Source organism: Colletotrichum higginsianum, chromosome 10 (genome assembly GCF_001672515.1).
Source record: "Colletotrichum higginsianum IMI 349063 chromosome 10, whole genome shotgun sequence".
Classification (NCBI taxonomy): domain Eukaryota; kingdom Fungi; phylum Ascomycota; class Sordariomycetes; order Glomerellales; family Glomerellaceae; genus Colletotrichum; species Colletotrichum higginsianum.
Genome location: NC_030962.1, coordinates 831867 through 844778, shown reverse-complemented (window position 1 = coordinate 844778; position 12912 = coordinate 831867). Strand labels below are relative to the sequence as shown.

General features: G+C 58.6%; 4 protein-coding genes across 4 annotated transcripts; 2 read left to right on the top strand and 2 right to left on the bottom strand.

Annotated features, from left to right (window-relative positions):
* Positions 1–805: 805 nt before the first annotated feature.
* On the top strand, positions 806–3747 carry CH63R_13718 (Fungal specific transcription factor; the record flags this gene model as incomplete). Its single annotated transcript, XM_018308692.1, has 2 exons — positions 806–2415; positions 2478–3747. 2 exons carry the CDS (start codon positions 806–808, stop codon positions 3745–3747), a joined length of 2880 nt encoding a protein of 959 aa, XP_018151010.1.
* Positions 3748–4982: 1235 nt separating this feature from the next.
* On the bottom strand, positions 4983–8011 carry CH63R_13717 (C6 transcription factor; the record flags this gene model as incomplete). Its single annotated transcript, XM_018308691.1, has 3 exons — positions 4983–5126; positions 5219–7587; positions 7654–8011. 3 exons carry the CDS (start codon positions 8009–8011, stop codon positions 4983–4985), a joined length of 2871 nt encoding a protein of 956 aa, XP_018151009.1.
* Positions 8012–10362: 2351 nt separating this feature from the next.
* Positions 10363–10716, bottom strand: CH63R_13716 (uncharacterized protein; the record flags this gene model as incomplete). The annotated part of the gene is made up of 1 exon (XM_018308690.1): positions 10363–10716. The coding sequence occupies one exon, from the start codon at positions 10714–10716 to the stop codon at positions 10363–10365; it is 354 nt and encodes a 117-aa protein (XP_018151008.1).
* A 1194-nt stretch (positions 10717–11910) lies between these two features.
* Positions 11911–12413, top strand: CH63R_13715 (uncharacterized protein; the record flags this gene model as incomplete). Its single annotated transcript, XM_018308689.1, has 2 exons — positions 11911–12064; positions 12139–12413. 2 exons carry the CDS (start codon positions 11911–11913, stop codon positions 12411–12413), a joined length of 429 nt encoding a protein of 142 aa, XP_018151007.1.
* Between the last annotated feature and the right edge of the window lie 499 nt (positions 12414–12912).

Sequence of the window (12912 nt, the reverse complement as noted above, 5' to 3'; positions counted from 1 at the left end):
ACACCTAGCAGCAGCAGCATCAAGCAGCAACAGCAGCAGCAACAGCAGCGACGAAGGCCATCTTTTGTAAGCGCGTAGAGGAGCCCCCTCGACTCGACTCGACTCGACTCACTTGCAGCTCGTCCATCAGCAACGGCGGCTCACCACTCTTTAAATACCTTCGCCGATAAGGCCAAGCCGCCTTTGCCCGCCTTGCCCGTCTCTCCCTCGCATCGTTATCAGACGTCGGCGCCAGCCCGCATCCCCCCTGCGCGCCCAATCGCCGGCCGCATCTTTATCTCGACGACAGGGTACACTCATCGACCGCCGCCCCCGAGAGAAGGACACTGAGACGCCCGCAGCGCACACAACGTAGCCAATCTACCTAGTGTACAACGTCAATCCGCCCCCTCACCCCTCTCTCCGCCTCCGCCTCCACGTTGCTTCTCAGCCCGTCCATCGAGGTCTGGACCCCTCATCGGCATTGCGGCCTTCGTCATCTCACAAACTCACACTCCCACTCACGCGTGCGCGACCGGCAGCTCGTTGTTCGATCCGGTGGGGCGCTTGCTGCTCACCCAGCTGCCGCTCGCCGCTCGCCGCAGTCCACCCCGTTCGCCCCCCCCCGGGATTCTGTCTCCATCCAGATTCCCACATCTCCGCGTCTCGCGTCAAATCTGGACCCAGCATCTCCGGTGCCATCATCCCCTGATTCTTCGACGTCCTTTCTATTAGTCGAAACAACGTGAGGAAACCGGAGTTAATCCAAGCGGGAAAGCTTAACAAAAATTAAGACGCTTCTTCTCCACCCCCGTCTTGTCTCATAATGGATGACCAAGATCTGCTACTACCCTCCACATCTGTCGGCTCACTTACTCGGTCTCCCGACAACAACAACAATAACAACACCGCTTCCTCCTCTGCGCCACAAGCCGGCAACAAGAAGAAGTCGTCTCGGAGGGGCGGTGACACCGCATCACAGAAGCGACGTTGTGTTTCCACTGCCTGCATCGCCTGCCGCCGGAGAAAATCAAAATGCGACGGCGCGGTGCCCAGCTGCGCGGCTTGCGCCAGCGTCTACGGCACCGAGTGCGTCTATGACCCCAACTCGGATCACCGCCGGAAGGGCGTCTACCGCGAAAAGATTGACAGCATGAAGGCCCGAAACTCGACCCTGCAGATCCTCATCGAGGCCATTCTCAACGCAAACGAGGACGAGGTCCCCGACATCGTCAAGAGGATCCGCACCTGCGACAGCCTCGACACCGTCGCCGAGCAGATCCTCAAACACGAGACCATGCTCCAGGAGGCCGAGGACAACGACAACGGCGACGACGGATACACGACCGAGATGCCCATCGAGGGCGAGAGGGAGCTCGCCCGCAAGATGGGCGAGCTGCGCCTCGAGAACGGCTCCGTTCGCTTCATCGGCGGCACCTCTCATCTCATCTACCTAGGCGACTCGGGCGACGCCAACCTCAATGAGCCAGAGTCGGAAGCGAATCTTGCCAATGAGGACCCTATTGCCAGCTGGACCCGTGTCACTCAGGACAAGGAGCTCATTGCCCACCTCATGAACATGTACTTCAACTGGCACTACACCTACTTCACAACACTGTCAAAAACGTTGTTCTATCGGGATTTCTTCAGGGGGAAACTTGGCTCGCAGCACAAGGGCACCATTTACTGCTCGCCGCTGCTCGTCAACGCCATGCTGGCTCTCGGCTGCCACTTCACGAGCGTGCCGGGCGCCTACGGCACCCCCGGCGACAGCCGGACCAAGGGCGATCACTTCTTCGCCGAGGCGAAGCGCCTCATTGTCGAAAATGACGAGTACGAGCGGCCCCGCCTTACCACCGTCCAAGCCCTCGCCCTCATGTCCGTCCGCGAGGCTGGTTGCGGCCGCGAGGCCAAGGGTTGGGTTTATTCGGGCATGGCCTTCCGCATGGCCCAGGATATCGGTCTCAACTTCGACGACGGCGGCATGTCCCCTGACAAGGAGAACCTGGGCGAGCACGCCGTTGACGCCCGACGCATGACCTTCTGGGGCTGTTTCCTCTTCGACAAGGCCTGGTCCAACTACATGGGAAGGTTACCACAGATACCCAAGAACTCGTACAACGTGCCAAAGTACGACGTCTTCCCCGGCGAGGACGCCGAGCTGTGGGCGCCCTACACGGACACGGGTTTCGACCAGACCTCGAAGCAGCCGTCGAGGACGCGCGCCGTGGGGCTGCAGCTGTCCAAACTGTGCGAGATCAGCAGCGATCTGCTACTGTTCTTCTACCATCCTAACCACATCGGCCGTTCGAGCGGCAAGTCCATCGAGCTGAAGAAGCTCAGTGAGCTGCATCGAAGGTTGGAAGACTGGCGAAAGGAGCTGCCAAAGGAGCTGGAACCTAAGGAGGGCCAGTTACCCAATGTCATTCTCGTACAGTATGTCGTTCCCATGCTTTGCTCGCGGATTCCCTCTTTCACCCGACTAATCTGTCTCGCAGCATGTTCTTCCATCTGCAATACATTCACCTCTTCCGCCCCTTCCTAAAATACACCCCAGCCGCCTCGCCGCTACCTTCGCACGTCTCGCCACGACGCATCTGTACCGCCAACGCGGGCGCTATCTCCAAGTTGATGCGCCTCTATAAGAAGACGTGGAACCTGCGGCAGATCTGCAACATCGCCGTCTACATGATTCACAGCGCCTGCACGATCCACATGCTCAATTTGCCCGAGAAGACGGCCAAGCGCGACATCATCCATGGCGTGAAGCACCTCGAGGAAATCGCCGAAGACTGGCTCTGCGCGCGCCGCACGCTGAGCATCATCAGCGTTCTCGCGCGCAAATGGAACGTCGAGCTCCCCGAAGAGGCCTCGGCCGTGCTGCAGCGGACGGACGACAAGTACGGCACCTTCAGCACGTCCGACGTGCCTTCGCCGCACTCCAACGTGACGACGTCACCCTCGCCACCGCAGCAGCAGCCTGTTTCGCCGACGACTGCCGGAGGGAAGCACGGGGAGCAGTACAGTCCGCTGAACCAGTATTCTCAGCCACACGCGGGCGACGCCGACGTGACGCCGAGCCAGACGGACCTGCTCATGGCAAGCGCATCGCTGGCGCAGATCAGCGGCGCGAGGCCGCCGTCGCGGCAGCTCCTCGGTGGCGGCGGCGCGGCGTCCGGCAGTCTGGGCGACATGGGGCAGGGCTCACTCAGCGGATGGCCGCAGGCGGGACTAACACAATCAATACCGACGTATCAGCAACAACAGCGACAGCAACAGCAACAGCAACATCATCAACAACAGCAGCAGCGGCGGCAGCAGCGGCAGCAGCAGCAGCAGCAGCAGCAACAACAAGGATACAACGCGATGAACAACCCTCCACAAAACAACCTCGCATCGTCGGGCAACAGTCGCCCTGGTCCACCAAACGGACGGCAGGTCTCGCCAGGACAGGTCTTCCAGGGCCTCGACCAGGACTGGTTTCTTAACGACGGCGCAAAGTGGCATCAGAACTTTGAAGCGTGGAATATGGCGGCGGCTGCGGCCGCTGGCGGACCCGGGGCGGGGATGCCAACGGGTACCGGGGACCAGATTTTCATGTTTTCCAACGGTAACAGCGGCACCGGCAACGGCGGCACGGGAGGCGGCGCCGGCGCCGGCGGAGGTATGCCGCAACCGCAGAGGCAGTCATCCGAGGATAACCACAGCCCCAACTTTGACGGGCTGAGCTCGCTGAACACCAACGGTTGGCTGCCAGGCTTAGACTAGAAGCACGAGGGGGGAGAGAAAAGAAGGGGGCTTGCTTCTACTTGTGATATCCTGGCGCTCTGGGGATTAGGAGGGGGGGAAACTGGTCTGTTTGGTGTAACATGTACGGGGGTTTCGGCATGCCGCTGTGTGATGTCCCGCATCTACCCGGGAAACGCTTGTCGCCGCGTTGTTTACGGCATTTTTAGTTTCTGCCTATGTATGTGTGGTACGTAGGCCTGATTGGAGTTGGGAAATCTGGCTTGCACTTTTACCGAGATACATGTATATGCACATATATCGTATGTGTCGTATGTACGACGAGCACAGGTCAACGGGGGTGGATTGAAGGACCCCCAACCACCTCCCCCAGCTATGAAAGATTCTTTAGACATCACGTTATTGGGCGAGTATCTAGCGAGCAGGGAGAGGACGAAAAAGAAACACCCTATTTAAACATCATTTAGCTTGCCTACTTTGCTTGGTTTGGCATCGTTCGCATAGATTAGAAGCTGAGTTGGGACAACTCCGGGGGGGGGGGGGGTGGAGAGAGGGAGCAGGAAGGGAGGGATAGTCAACTCGACAGGACACGACATCTCTCATTCGGCCCATCCACCAAGCGCCGGTGCCTATGTACATATGAGGTTCAAACCTTTCCGTCCCCATCAGCCGGTCGTTCCGCCCACTCGGCCCATCTCATCTCATCCGTCCCGTCCAACACCAAGAGCTCTGTCCCAAAGTGGCACGAAACATCGAAACCAAGAACATAAGTCCTTCCCTCAACCCCCCAAAGGTATAATGAAACCCACAAGCCATAATGTCGTTTCTTGTAAGCCTCAAAGGAGAAAAGAAGAAAACAAAAACACTGCGCCCCTGTTTCCTCTTCCTCCTCATGATCTTTCCCTTCGCTCTTTAACACCCCCCCCTCCCCCAATCCTCCCTTTCTTCTCCTATTGGGTGAAATGTTACGTATGTGAAGCCCGCTTGACCCGCCAACCTGATGATTAACCCGTAATTCCTACATTATTTCCTGTTCTCCGTGTCCCCATCCCTTTATTTTTCCCACGCTTCGCCTTTTTGTCCCCGTTACCGTATTCGTCGTCCCTTACTTCTTTTCACTTTGGCCGGATTCTTTCCCGGCACCGGCGGGTTTGTGTCAGAACCACCTAATGAGGGGGGTGGAGGGGAGCGACCGAGCGGACGCTCCGCCTTGGGAAGAGGATGAACTTCCGCCCGTGTGGCCCGCCTGCCTTGGCTCAGAGAGCCAGTCCGGTGCCGTCGCCGGTCCAGCGGTACAGAGCGAGCAGCTCCCGCCGGCGTTGGTGCTGCTCGTGGAGGTCCTCCGGCACCCGGCCGCGGACCTGCGCCAGGGCGCTCCGCATCACCTTGCTGAAGTTGCGCTGCATATCACCCTTGCTATTAGCACGGCCCGTCCGTCCGGAAACTCGAGTGGGATTATGCGGGGGGGGGAAAGGGGAAGGGGGAAACTCACCTGGTACTCCGTGTTGAGCGTCACGACGCAGGCCTCGTGGGCCCGCACGATGGTCTCGCACGCCTTGACGACGCTCGGGGACGCCTCCAGCTGGAGCTTGTCGGCGATGAGCAGCAGGAGGAAGGACCCCTGAAGCAGGTAGATGCCGAAGAAGAAGGGCATGAACTCGAGGCCCGGGTCGAACTCGAGGATGTTGTTGATGGCCTCGGCGGCCGACACGGCGTGGCCCGTGGCGGTGATGAAGCCCTGGGACGAGATCCACAGGTCGTTGTCGTCGATGAGGTTGATCGGGTCCCACTTGCCGGCCAGCAGGATGTGCAGGACATGCATGACGTGCGTGCCGTACGCCATGACGATCTTGGTCTGGATGTCGCTCTCCGTCATGCGGTTCGACGACGCGTTGGTGTGCACCGAGTGCACCGACGGCGTGCCAATGTCCGCGATCGGGCCGTGCTCCGCGCCCTCCGTGTTGGCCGCGTCGCCCTTTTCTTCCACGCCCATGTTGATCCGCGTGAGGTGCTGCTGCTCGAACCGCCCGAGGCTCTTCTCGTACGCCTCGAGGTGCCGCGTGATCTCGCCGGCCTGGTCGTCCCACTCGCGGGCGGAGCGGAAGCCGACGCCGAACCGGGGGTGGTTCCGGGCGTGGTGAAGGTCGACGATCTCGCCGAGGATGGTCATGAGAGGCAGGAAGTAGCCGAATATGCTGTGCCCCGTGCACTCAAAGTGCGGCCCACGCACGCGGCTCGGCTGGCCGCTGTCGGCGTCTCCGAGACTCGGATCGGTCGTGGCTTGGGTCCGGCGGAACTCCCCGTTCTGCCACGCCGTGTCGTCCATCGGCTGCAACAGACCGGCGCATTCGAGGTCGAGCAGGAACAAGGGCCGGTTGTAGCAAAGGGCCAGATGCCGGTCAACGATGTATGTGAGCCACCATATCCGACGGCGCTCCTCGCGCTCTTCCTCCGTGATGACACCCGGGTGGCCGTTGCCGCCCAGGTCCGTTTCACCGTCCGCATCGCCGTCCACCTCGTGGCCGTTGGGCTGGTTCATGGACAGGGGCAACGGCGGCAGTTCGCGGCCGAGCTTGAGCTCGCGAGCCAGCGACCAGGCCGCGTTCCACCATCGAAGGCTTGCGCCCTTGTACTCGCTGGCGGAGACCACCGTGGCGAGGTGGATGTAGGTGATGACGTCGTCCAGGGTCCCGGCAGCGCCGAATGGGCCGGACTCGCCCGTCAACGCGTCCATGCTGATGGATCCAGGAAGTGCGACCCCCAGCCCGCCGAGCGCCACGCCGTCAATGGCGGGGCTGGTTACCGGAGATGTGTCGCCGGATGGTGTGTGGATGAGCGGCTTGAGCAGGCTGACGGTCAGCTCCAGCAGCCTCTGGCAGATCTTTCCGCGGGCCGACGGTACGCTGGTCAGAAAGGGGGCATCGCTGGTCTGCGCCGCTACCCAGAGAATGCTGGCCAGGAGAGCAGGCTGGCATTGTCTCGGCTTGTTCGGGTGGAGGAAAGACCTCTTGCGGAAGACGAATCCTAAGACGTACGGCGACATCGGGTGCATCTGTGCCGACGAGGATGACGCAAAGTAGAGGTCAATCAGGTCGCAGGCCAGGGAGATCGGGAGAAGATTCCCCAGGTGGGGGAGCAGGGGGTGCAACACGGGATACCGGAGCTGTTGGGCGGCCGCATGGCCGTAGCTGCTTGGAGGCATGTGAGACTGGTAGTGTGCCGGCGGAGACGACATGGATATCCATTCGGGAGATGTCGGTTCGCCTCCCAAGGGGTATGCGCTGATGGGACTGGCGGCGATCCGGAATGGCGCGCCGTTGGCATAAGCTGTCGGGCTCTGCGTCTGCATCGCATATGGCATCTCGGGATATGCCGACATGCCGCCCGGGTTGGGGCCGTATGCCGCATGCGCTGATCCTGCCATCATGTGCGTGCTCATACCTTGTCTGTCGTATGCGCCGTGGACGCCGCCGTAACCGTTGAGGTCCAGCGTTGTCGGACTCTCCAGGTGGTCTCGGTCCATCCCGTGGTGAGCTGACAAGTGAGCGGGATGACCAGTCAAGTCTCCTAGGCTATCGAGCGAGCCTGTCCTCTGGCTGTGCTGCATAGTATCGTCACTCATGTCGTCCATAGTCTTTCCGCTGCGGGTCTGCTGCGGGTCGCTGCCCAGCGGCTGTCCAGCTTTGCCATCGACAGGCTCGGATTGCTCTGACGGGTGGCCGTTGTCGTCGGAGGGTGACTTTTGACCGGGACCCGTCCCTCCCGCCGAGGCTTGAGCAGCAGCTTGCGCCGCAAGGTCCTTCCGAGACGCTTTGCCTCTCTTCTTTCTTTCACGGATATACTCGCAGCCTAGCCCGAATTCTGCGTACGTGTTAGTCGGTCAAGGGGGCCCAAAGGCTCGACGTTGGTGCGTAAGGATATGCTCACCTACGCAGTGGGCGCAAGGGTGCTGCCCGTCGCATTTTGTGCGTAGCTGGTTGCATTGATCGCACGCTCGACTGATCCTCCTCCTGACGGGCCCGGAAGTGCTGGATGATCGAGCTGCCGCAGGACCGTATGGGTGTTGACGGTGCTTCGACTGAGGGGCTCCCCGGGCCAAGTGAGGGTTGTTGTTGTGCACTCCTACATGTTGTTGAAGTTGTTGCAATGCATAATGCGAGTTCGGCGTCAGCGGGTCTAGCCCGTTCGTGTTAGGATGACCGTTTGAGACCTGGGCGTTGGAGAAGAGGGTGCTCGACTGCATGCCGTGATATGGCGAGAATCGATGGAGTGGATTGGACAACATGGTGTCTTCCTCGTACTGGGACCAAGCCCGTTGACGGTGGCGTAGCGGCTCAATGGTGGAGATATTGCTCGAACGGCGAGTGACTACTCAGTTGCTTTCGTTCATGTAAGATGAAGCGATGTGGATTTCGCAGTTCGTCGGATGGTTGAGAAGACACTGGACGGTGACAGTTCTGGTTCCCTATACCGGGAACCGCCAATAGACAATGTGTCTGGGACTTCTCTTCCGTGACCCGGGTTCGGTACGACGTCTACGTTAATGCGATGGTTTTCCTACTGCGTTTGGTCAGCGGTGCTGAAGCGGGCTGGAAATGGATGAGTGCGGAATGGGCCGAGTCAAGAAAACATAAGGGCGTGGAGCACAACGATATGGGCCAGACTGGCAAGCATAGCATCGACATAATCTGCCATGTCCTTGGGGGACGGCACAGTAATAACCAACAGCACACCAGACGATGGCGGGGTCGGCGCAGACGGCCTGGCCGCCAGGAAAGACGGGACAAGTGACAGGGGGGCCGGAGTAGCCTGGCAGCTTGGCTTGGAGGAGAGAGAGAGAGAGAGAGAGAGAGAGAGAGAGAGAGGATCGTGCGACGGAAGCTCTGAAGAGATGAGATTCCGGGTATGCGAATGAACTCTCACCTTGGTTATCGAGTCTCTCTCGCGTCATTCGAGGTTCTTTGCTGCTCGCTCCTGTGGCAAAGAAGCTTCCGGGCGTGTAAACCGTTTACTATCGTTCTCCCTCTTGAGCCTTGAGCTATGCGGGGAGAGGCCAGAAGCACTATGCTCTTTTATGGATCGATGAACGTCCAGTCCTACCCTTAAGGCGACTCGGGAGCTTGAGGACAGTTGCCGAGTCCCCAGTCCGATCAATGGTGTAGATCTTGAGACGGGCACTCGCTGTGGCCACTGACTGGTGTTGAGCTGAGTCTTCCGTTCGAATCCCTTTCTCCCACAAAATTTCTATCCCGTCTGAAGAAAAGCCGTCCGAAACCAGACGCTTGGCGTGCATGTACAATGGAGCTCCCGCAGGAGGGTGTTGATGCTCAAATTGGCCGTTGACCGGAGAACTCAGTTGATCCGTGTGTCGTTGGGTCGTATGTACTATAGCATTTAGATTGGTGAGTCCGACATACGACGATGCAAAAGGCGAGAGATGGAGGAAGACGAGGTGGTGACAGGTGACAAGCGACGAAGGGAGCGGAAGTAGGTACGGATATGCGCGAATGATTCGACGAGGCAAAACCGAGGCAGCTCCGGCAACGCATGTAGGTACAGAGAGTGTGTCCGTACAGAGAGCGAGAAAGAGACGGTTCGCAGACAGGCTAGCCACGGCGCGTCAGGTTCTCGAAGGGGGGGAAGAAGCGAAATGGTGGCATTGTGGTTCCTCGGCCTTAGCTGTTGTAACTTATATGGGCCGCTTGTACATAATAAGATGTGAAAACGGGGGCAGGGTTGTAATGAGGGGAACAGGGGAGGGGGGTCCCCCAACTGTCTGTCGATGGGCAAGATGCTAAGGTGAGGAGCAGCGAACAGCAACGAGAGAAAAACTGGCGACAGACGGCCATTCGCGGGTTGAGGGGTGGTCCTGTGGAGAAGAGCGGGCGGCATCTTGGGCGAAGGACGCGAGGGAAAGGGCCACATGCCCAAGAGAGTCAAGAATAAGATGCTGCGCCGGTCTGGAACCACGAGCTTCATCCCCCCCCTCCCTCCTCATTCTGGGGGTGACGATGATCTTGTCATGTTTTGGTTCAACGGAGAGATGTTATGTGTGTAGATGTGGCTCGGCGTTGGGTTCGCACGCCCGATCGTCGAGAAAGGAGGCGAATGGGAGGTGAGAAGAGAATCAGCCGAACCGTTGACGGTACCGGTGACGGTGACGGTGACTGACAAACGAAAGAACGAACAACCAACGGGTTCTCGAGCCAGTAGCCACCCCCAAAAAAGCTCGATCGAAAAAGCAAGACATGGCGGTGACAAACGAACGCCACGGGGCTGTCGCCAAACCTTTTCCCACCCACTGGGACGGGACAGGCCCCCCACTGTTCCTTTGGTCCCCCGGCCCGTCTCCTTCAGGCTTCAGGTCTCGCCTCGGGGGCAATAGTCACGACTTGTTATTTGGGCGAGGCCGACGGCCGCGGGTGGCGTGAGCGTCAAGCGGCGTCAAGCGTGAGAACTCATTGCGAGGAGTGCGGACCGGAGAGGGGAAGGGAGGGGAGGGGTTGGTGCGGCACAGGCCGATTGGAGTGAGAATGTGAAGTGAGAGTGCGACTGACAGTTAGAGAGAGGTGAGAGTTGGAGAATCAATCGTCTTGGAGCCCCGGTCTTCAGACTCGTCTCCAGACCTCCACCACCTCACCTCCTCCACCGCCGCGGCCCCAAGTGGACTGTGCCATCCTGGCCAATAGTACCATTCGGCTTGGCGGAAGGCGTCTTGGCTTCTTCTTGTTCGGGCTGAGTGCCGCCGAACAGTGAAGACGCATCACCGTTGTCCGGGCCCCATCGACCATCGTCCGCTGCCCGGTCTTCTTGGCCCCTCGCGGCGGCGGCCACGCAGCCTCTTCTTTCTGACCTGGGTCTATGGCTCGTCTGGCGCCGGCCAGTATTAGCGGCTGTTATGTCCCTATATGAGATGCCGATATAGATGATGGTCACCATGTCAGGCTCTGGACACATCCGCAAACGACAGACACGGCTGGAGCTGGTCATTTCGGAACGGCGTCGAGCGCTGAGGCGCTATATGTGCCTGCAATTATGCGTCTCCCCTAGGAATAGGGCCATGTTGACGGAGGAGAGCCTCCATTTTCAGACGACTCGGCCGGCCCAATGCGAACCAAATCGTAGTGCATTGCCCAACGTGAACAACGTCAGCAGGCTCAGGCTGCGTCCTGCGAAGACAGTCTAGTAGACGCAGATGCACAGGTCGAGTGACGGGTTGGGAGCAGCGAGGGAAAGCGAGGGCGCCCCTGCAAGAACCCCAGATTCTCATCGACTGCATTGCCAGAATCTGCCCAAGCAGGAGCTAAAGACGTGGGGAAGAGGACCCTTTCGGCTGATGAGTGGTGACAGTGGTTGGATGGATGATGGCATGGTATGGCCTCTTTTCGTGGAGACGGTGCGTGTGCCAGGGCATACAGGCGGCAGACCTGCCCATACGTACGTAGTAAGGGCGGCTTCTTGTTCATGGGTCCTGACGGGTGGCTTCTTGTCGTGCTCCGTCTGTATCTGTATCTGGGTGCGACTTTGCTGCATGTCGCCCTGCGCCACAAACGCACCAGGAAACAGGAAGACGAGTTGTCTTGTTACCCCCCAAACCTGCACTCTCCAGGTTTTGGGTGCCGTCGGTACAGAGTCGTGAGCATGGAAGGAGTACAAGTACGTACATGGCAGTACGTACAAAGCACCGTCCGAAATCAAAATCCACAAGAAAAAACGACAGGGGTCCTGTACAGGTATGGTGGGAGAGAGTGCGGAGAGAAGACAAGGAAGTAGGGAAACGGATACTGGAGAGAGAGGGGATGGGATGGTTGATCTTGAGTACTTTTTTTTTTTTTTTTGGCAGGTTAATCACACCAAGTTAATTTGGTTGCTACCAGTCACGCGGAAGCTCTTCTCCGAGGCTCACCAGCCAATCTTCCTAGGTCTCGTTGGGCCTTCCTGAAGGCCTCGACATGGGAAATACACACCGGCAACTTCGTGAAGTGAAGAGACACACCTAGGATGACGAGACGATCAACTCTCCTCTAACATCCACAGGTACCTGTGCACACACTCATCCGTGTATAGGTACTGTATGTACTTGGCCAATGTTTCAGGGGTCTCCTGGGTACACATCGTACTCTGCGTCAAGCTTGAAATTAGAAGCACTTGTCAATGTCTAGAATGGAAGGTCCAACCCCCCAGATGGAGGGGAGTTCCCTCTGCAACTTGAACAAGCACTCGCCCTCCTCCCAACACCAACAAACGCGCATCGTCACCATTGTCCAACAGCCAGCCTTTTCAGTCGCCCTTCATTACACCGGACATCATCCCAGCCTTCTTCATTTGGATCAATACCGTAAGGAAAGGTAATGTGTGTACCATAGTGCAGTACTCGTCAGGTATACGGATACTCACTCCACCTCTCCTCAGCCTACGGTAGTCAGACTTCTGGTCTACTATTAGACCCAAGTCATGGATGGGCCAGGACGGCTGAGGAGTCTTTACCTCTGGCTCCGCAGGTCGACTGCCGACAGCTTCCCAGGGCCCCACGAACCCCGGGGAAACAGGAGAAAGGAAAGAGAAAAAGAACAGTCCTTGGACAGCCAAAAGTCAGCACCCTGTTCTTCGTTAATTGGTGTCGACTTAATCTACGTCAAGGCGCCTGTAAGGGGTATGTGTGCTTCTCCTGGGTCAGGACGATGTGACTCGGTGCGATACTTTCTCACTTGCAATGAGTTGAAGAGACCAAAGCTTGATGAAATGAGAGTCGACCCAGCAAATAGCACGCTGAGGTGCTCTTCACTTGACTCCCGTCATCCGTCTCAATTGGCTCGCTTTCCCTCTCATTTGGGCTTCCAAGGTCTGCAGGCTATGTGTGGACTGCCACACCAATCTCACCACCACCTTCACCACCACCACCACCCTCACCCAGAGACTGGCGCCTCCCAGTCTGGAGAAACGGTCACTCTGACCCGGCCCATTCAGCAGCATCGACCGCTTCTCCGCACTTGCATGCGGAGCAAAGTGTGTTTCTCCTCACCTTCCACACACACGCCCTATTGCAGTCGTCCCGCCTCCTCCACATCCAGTACACACACACAGACACACACACACATACACACACACACACACACAGACGAACACTCTTGCCTGCACTCACGTCACACCCCTGAAGTCGACTCGGCCCTCCCCGAGAGTCCCGCC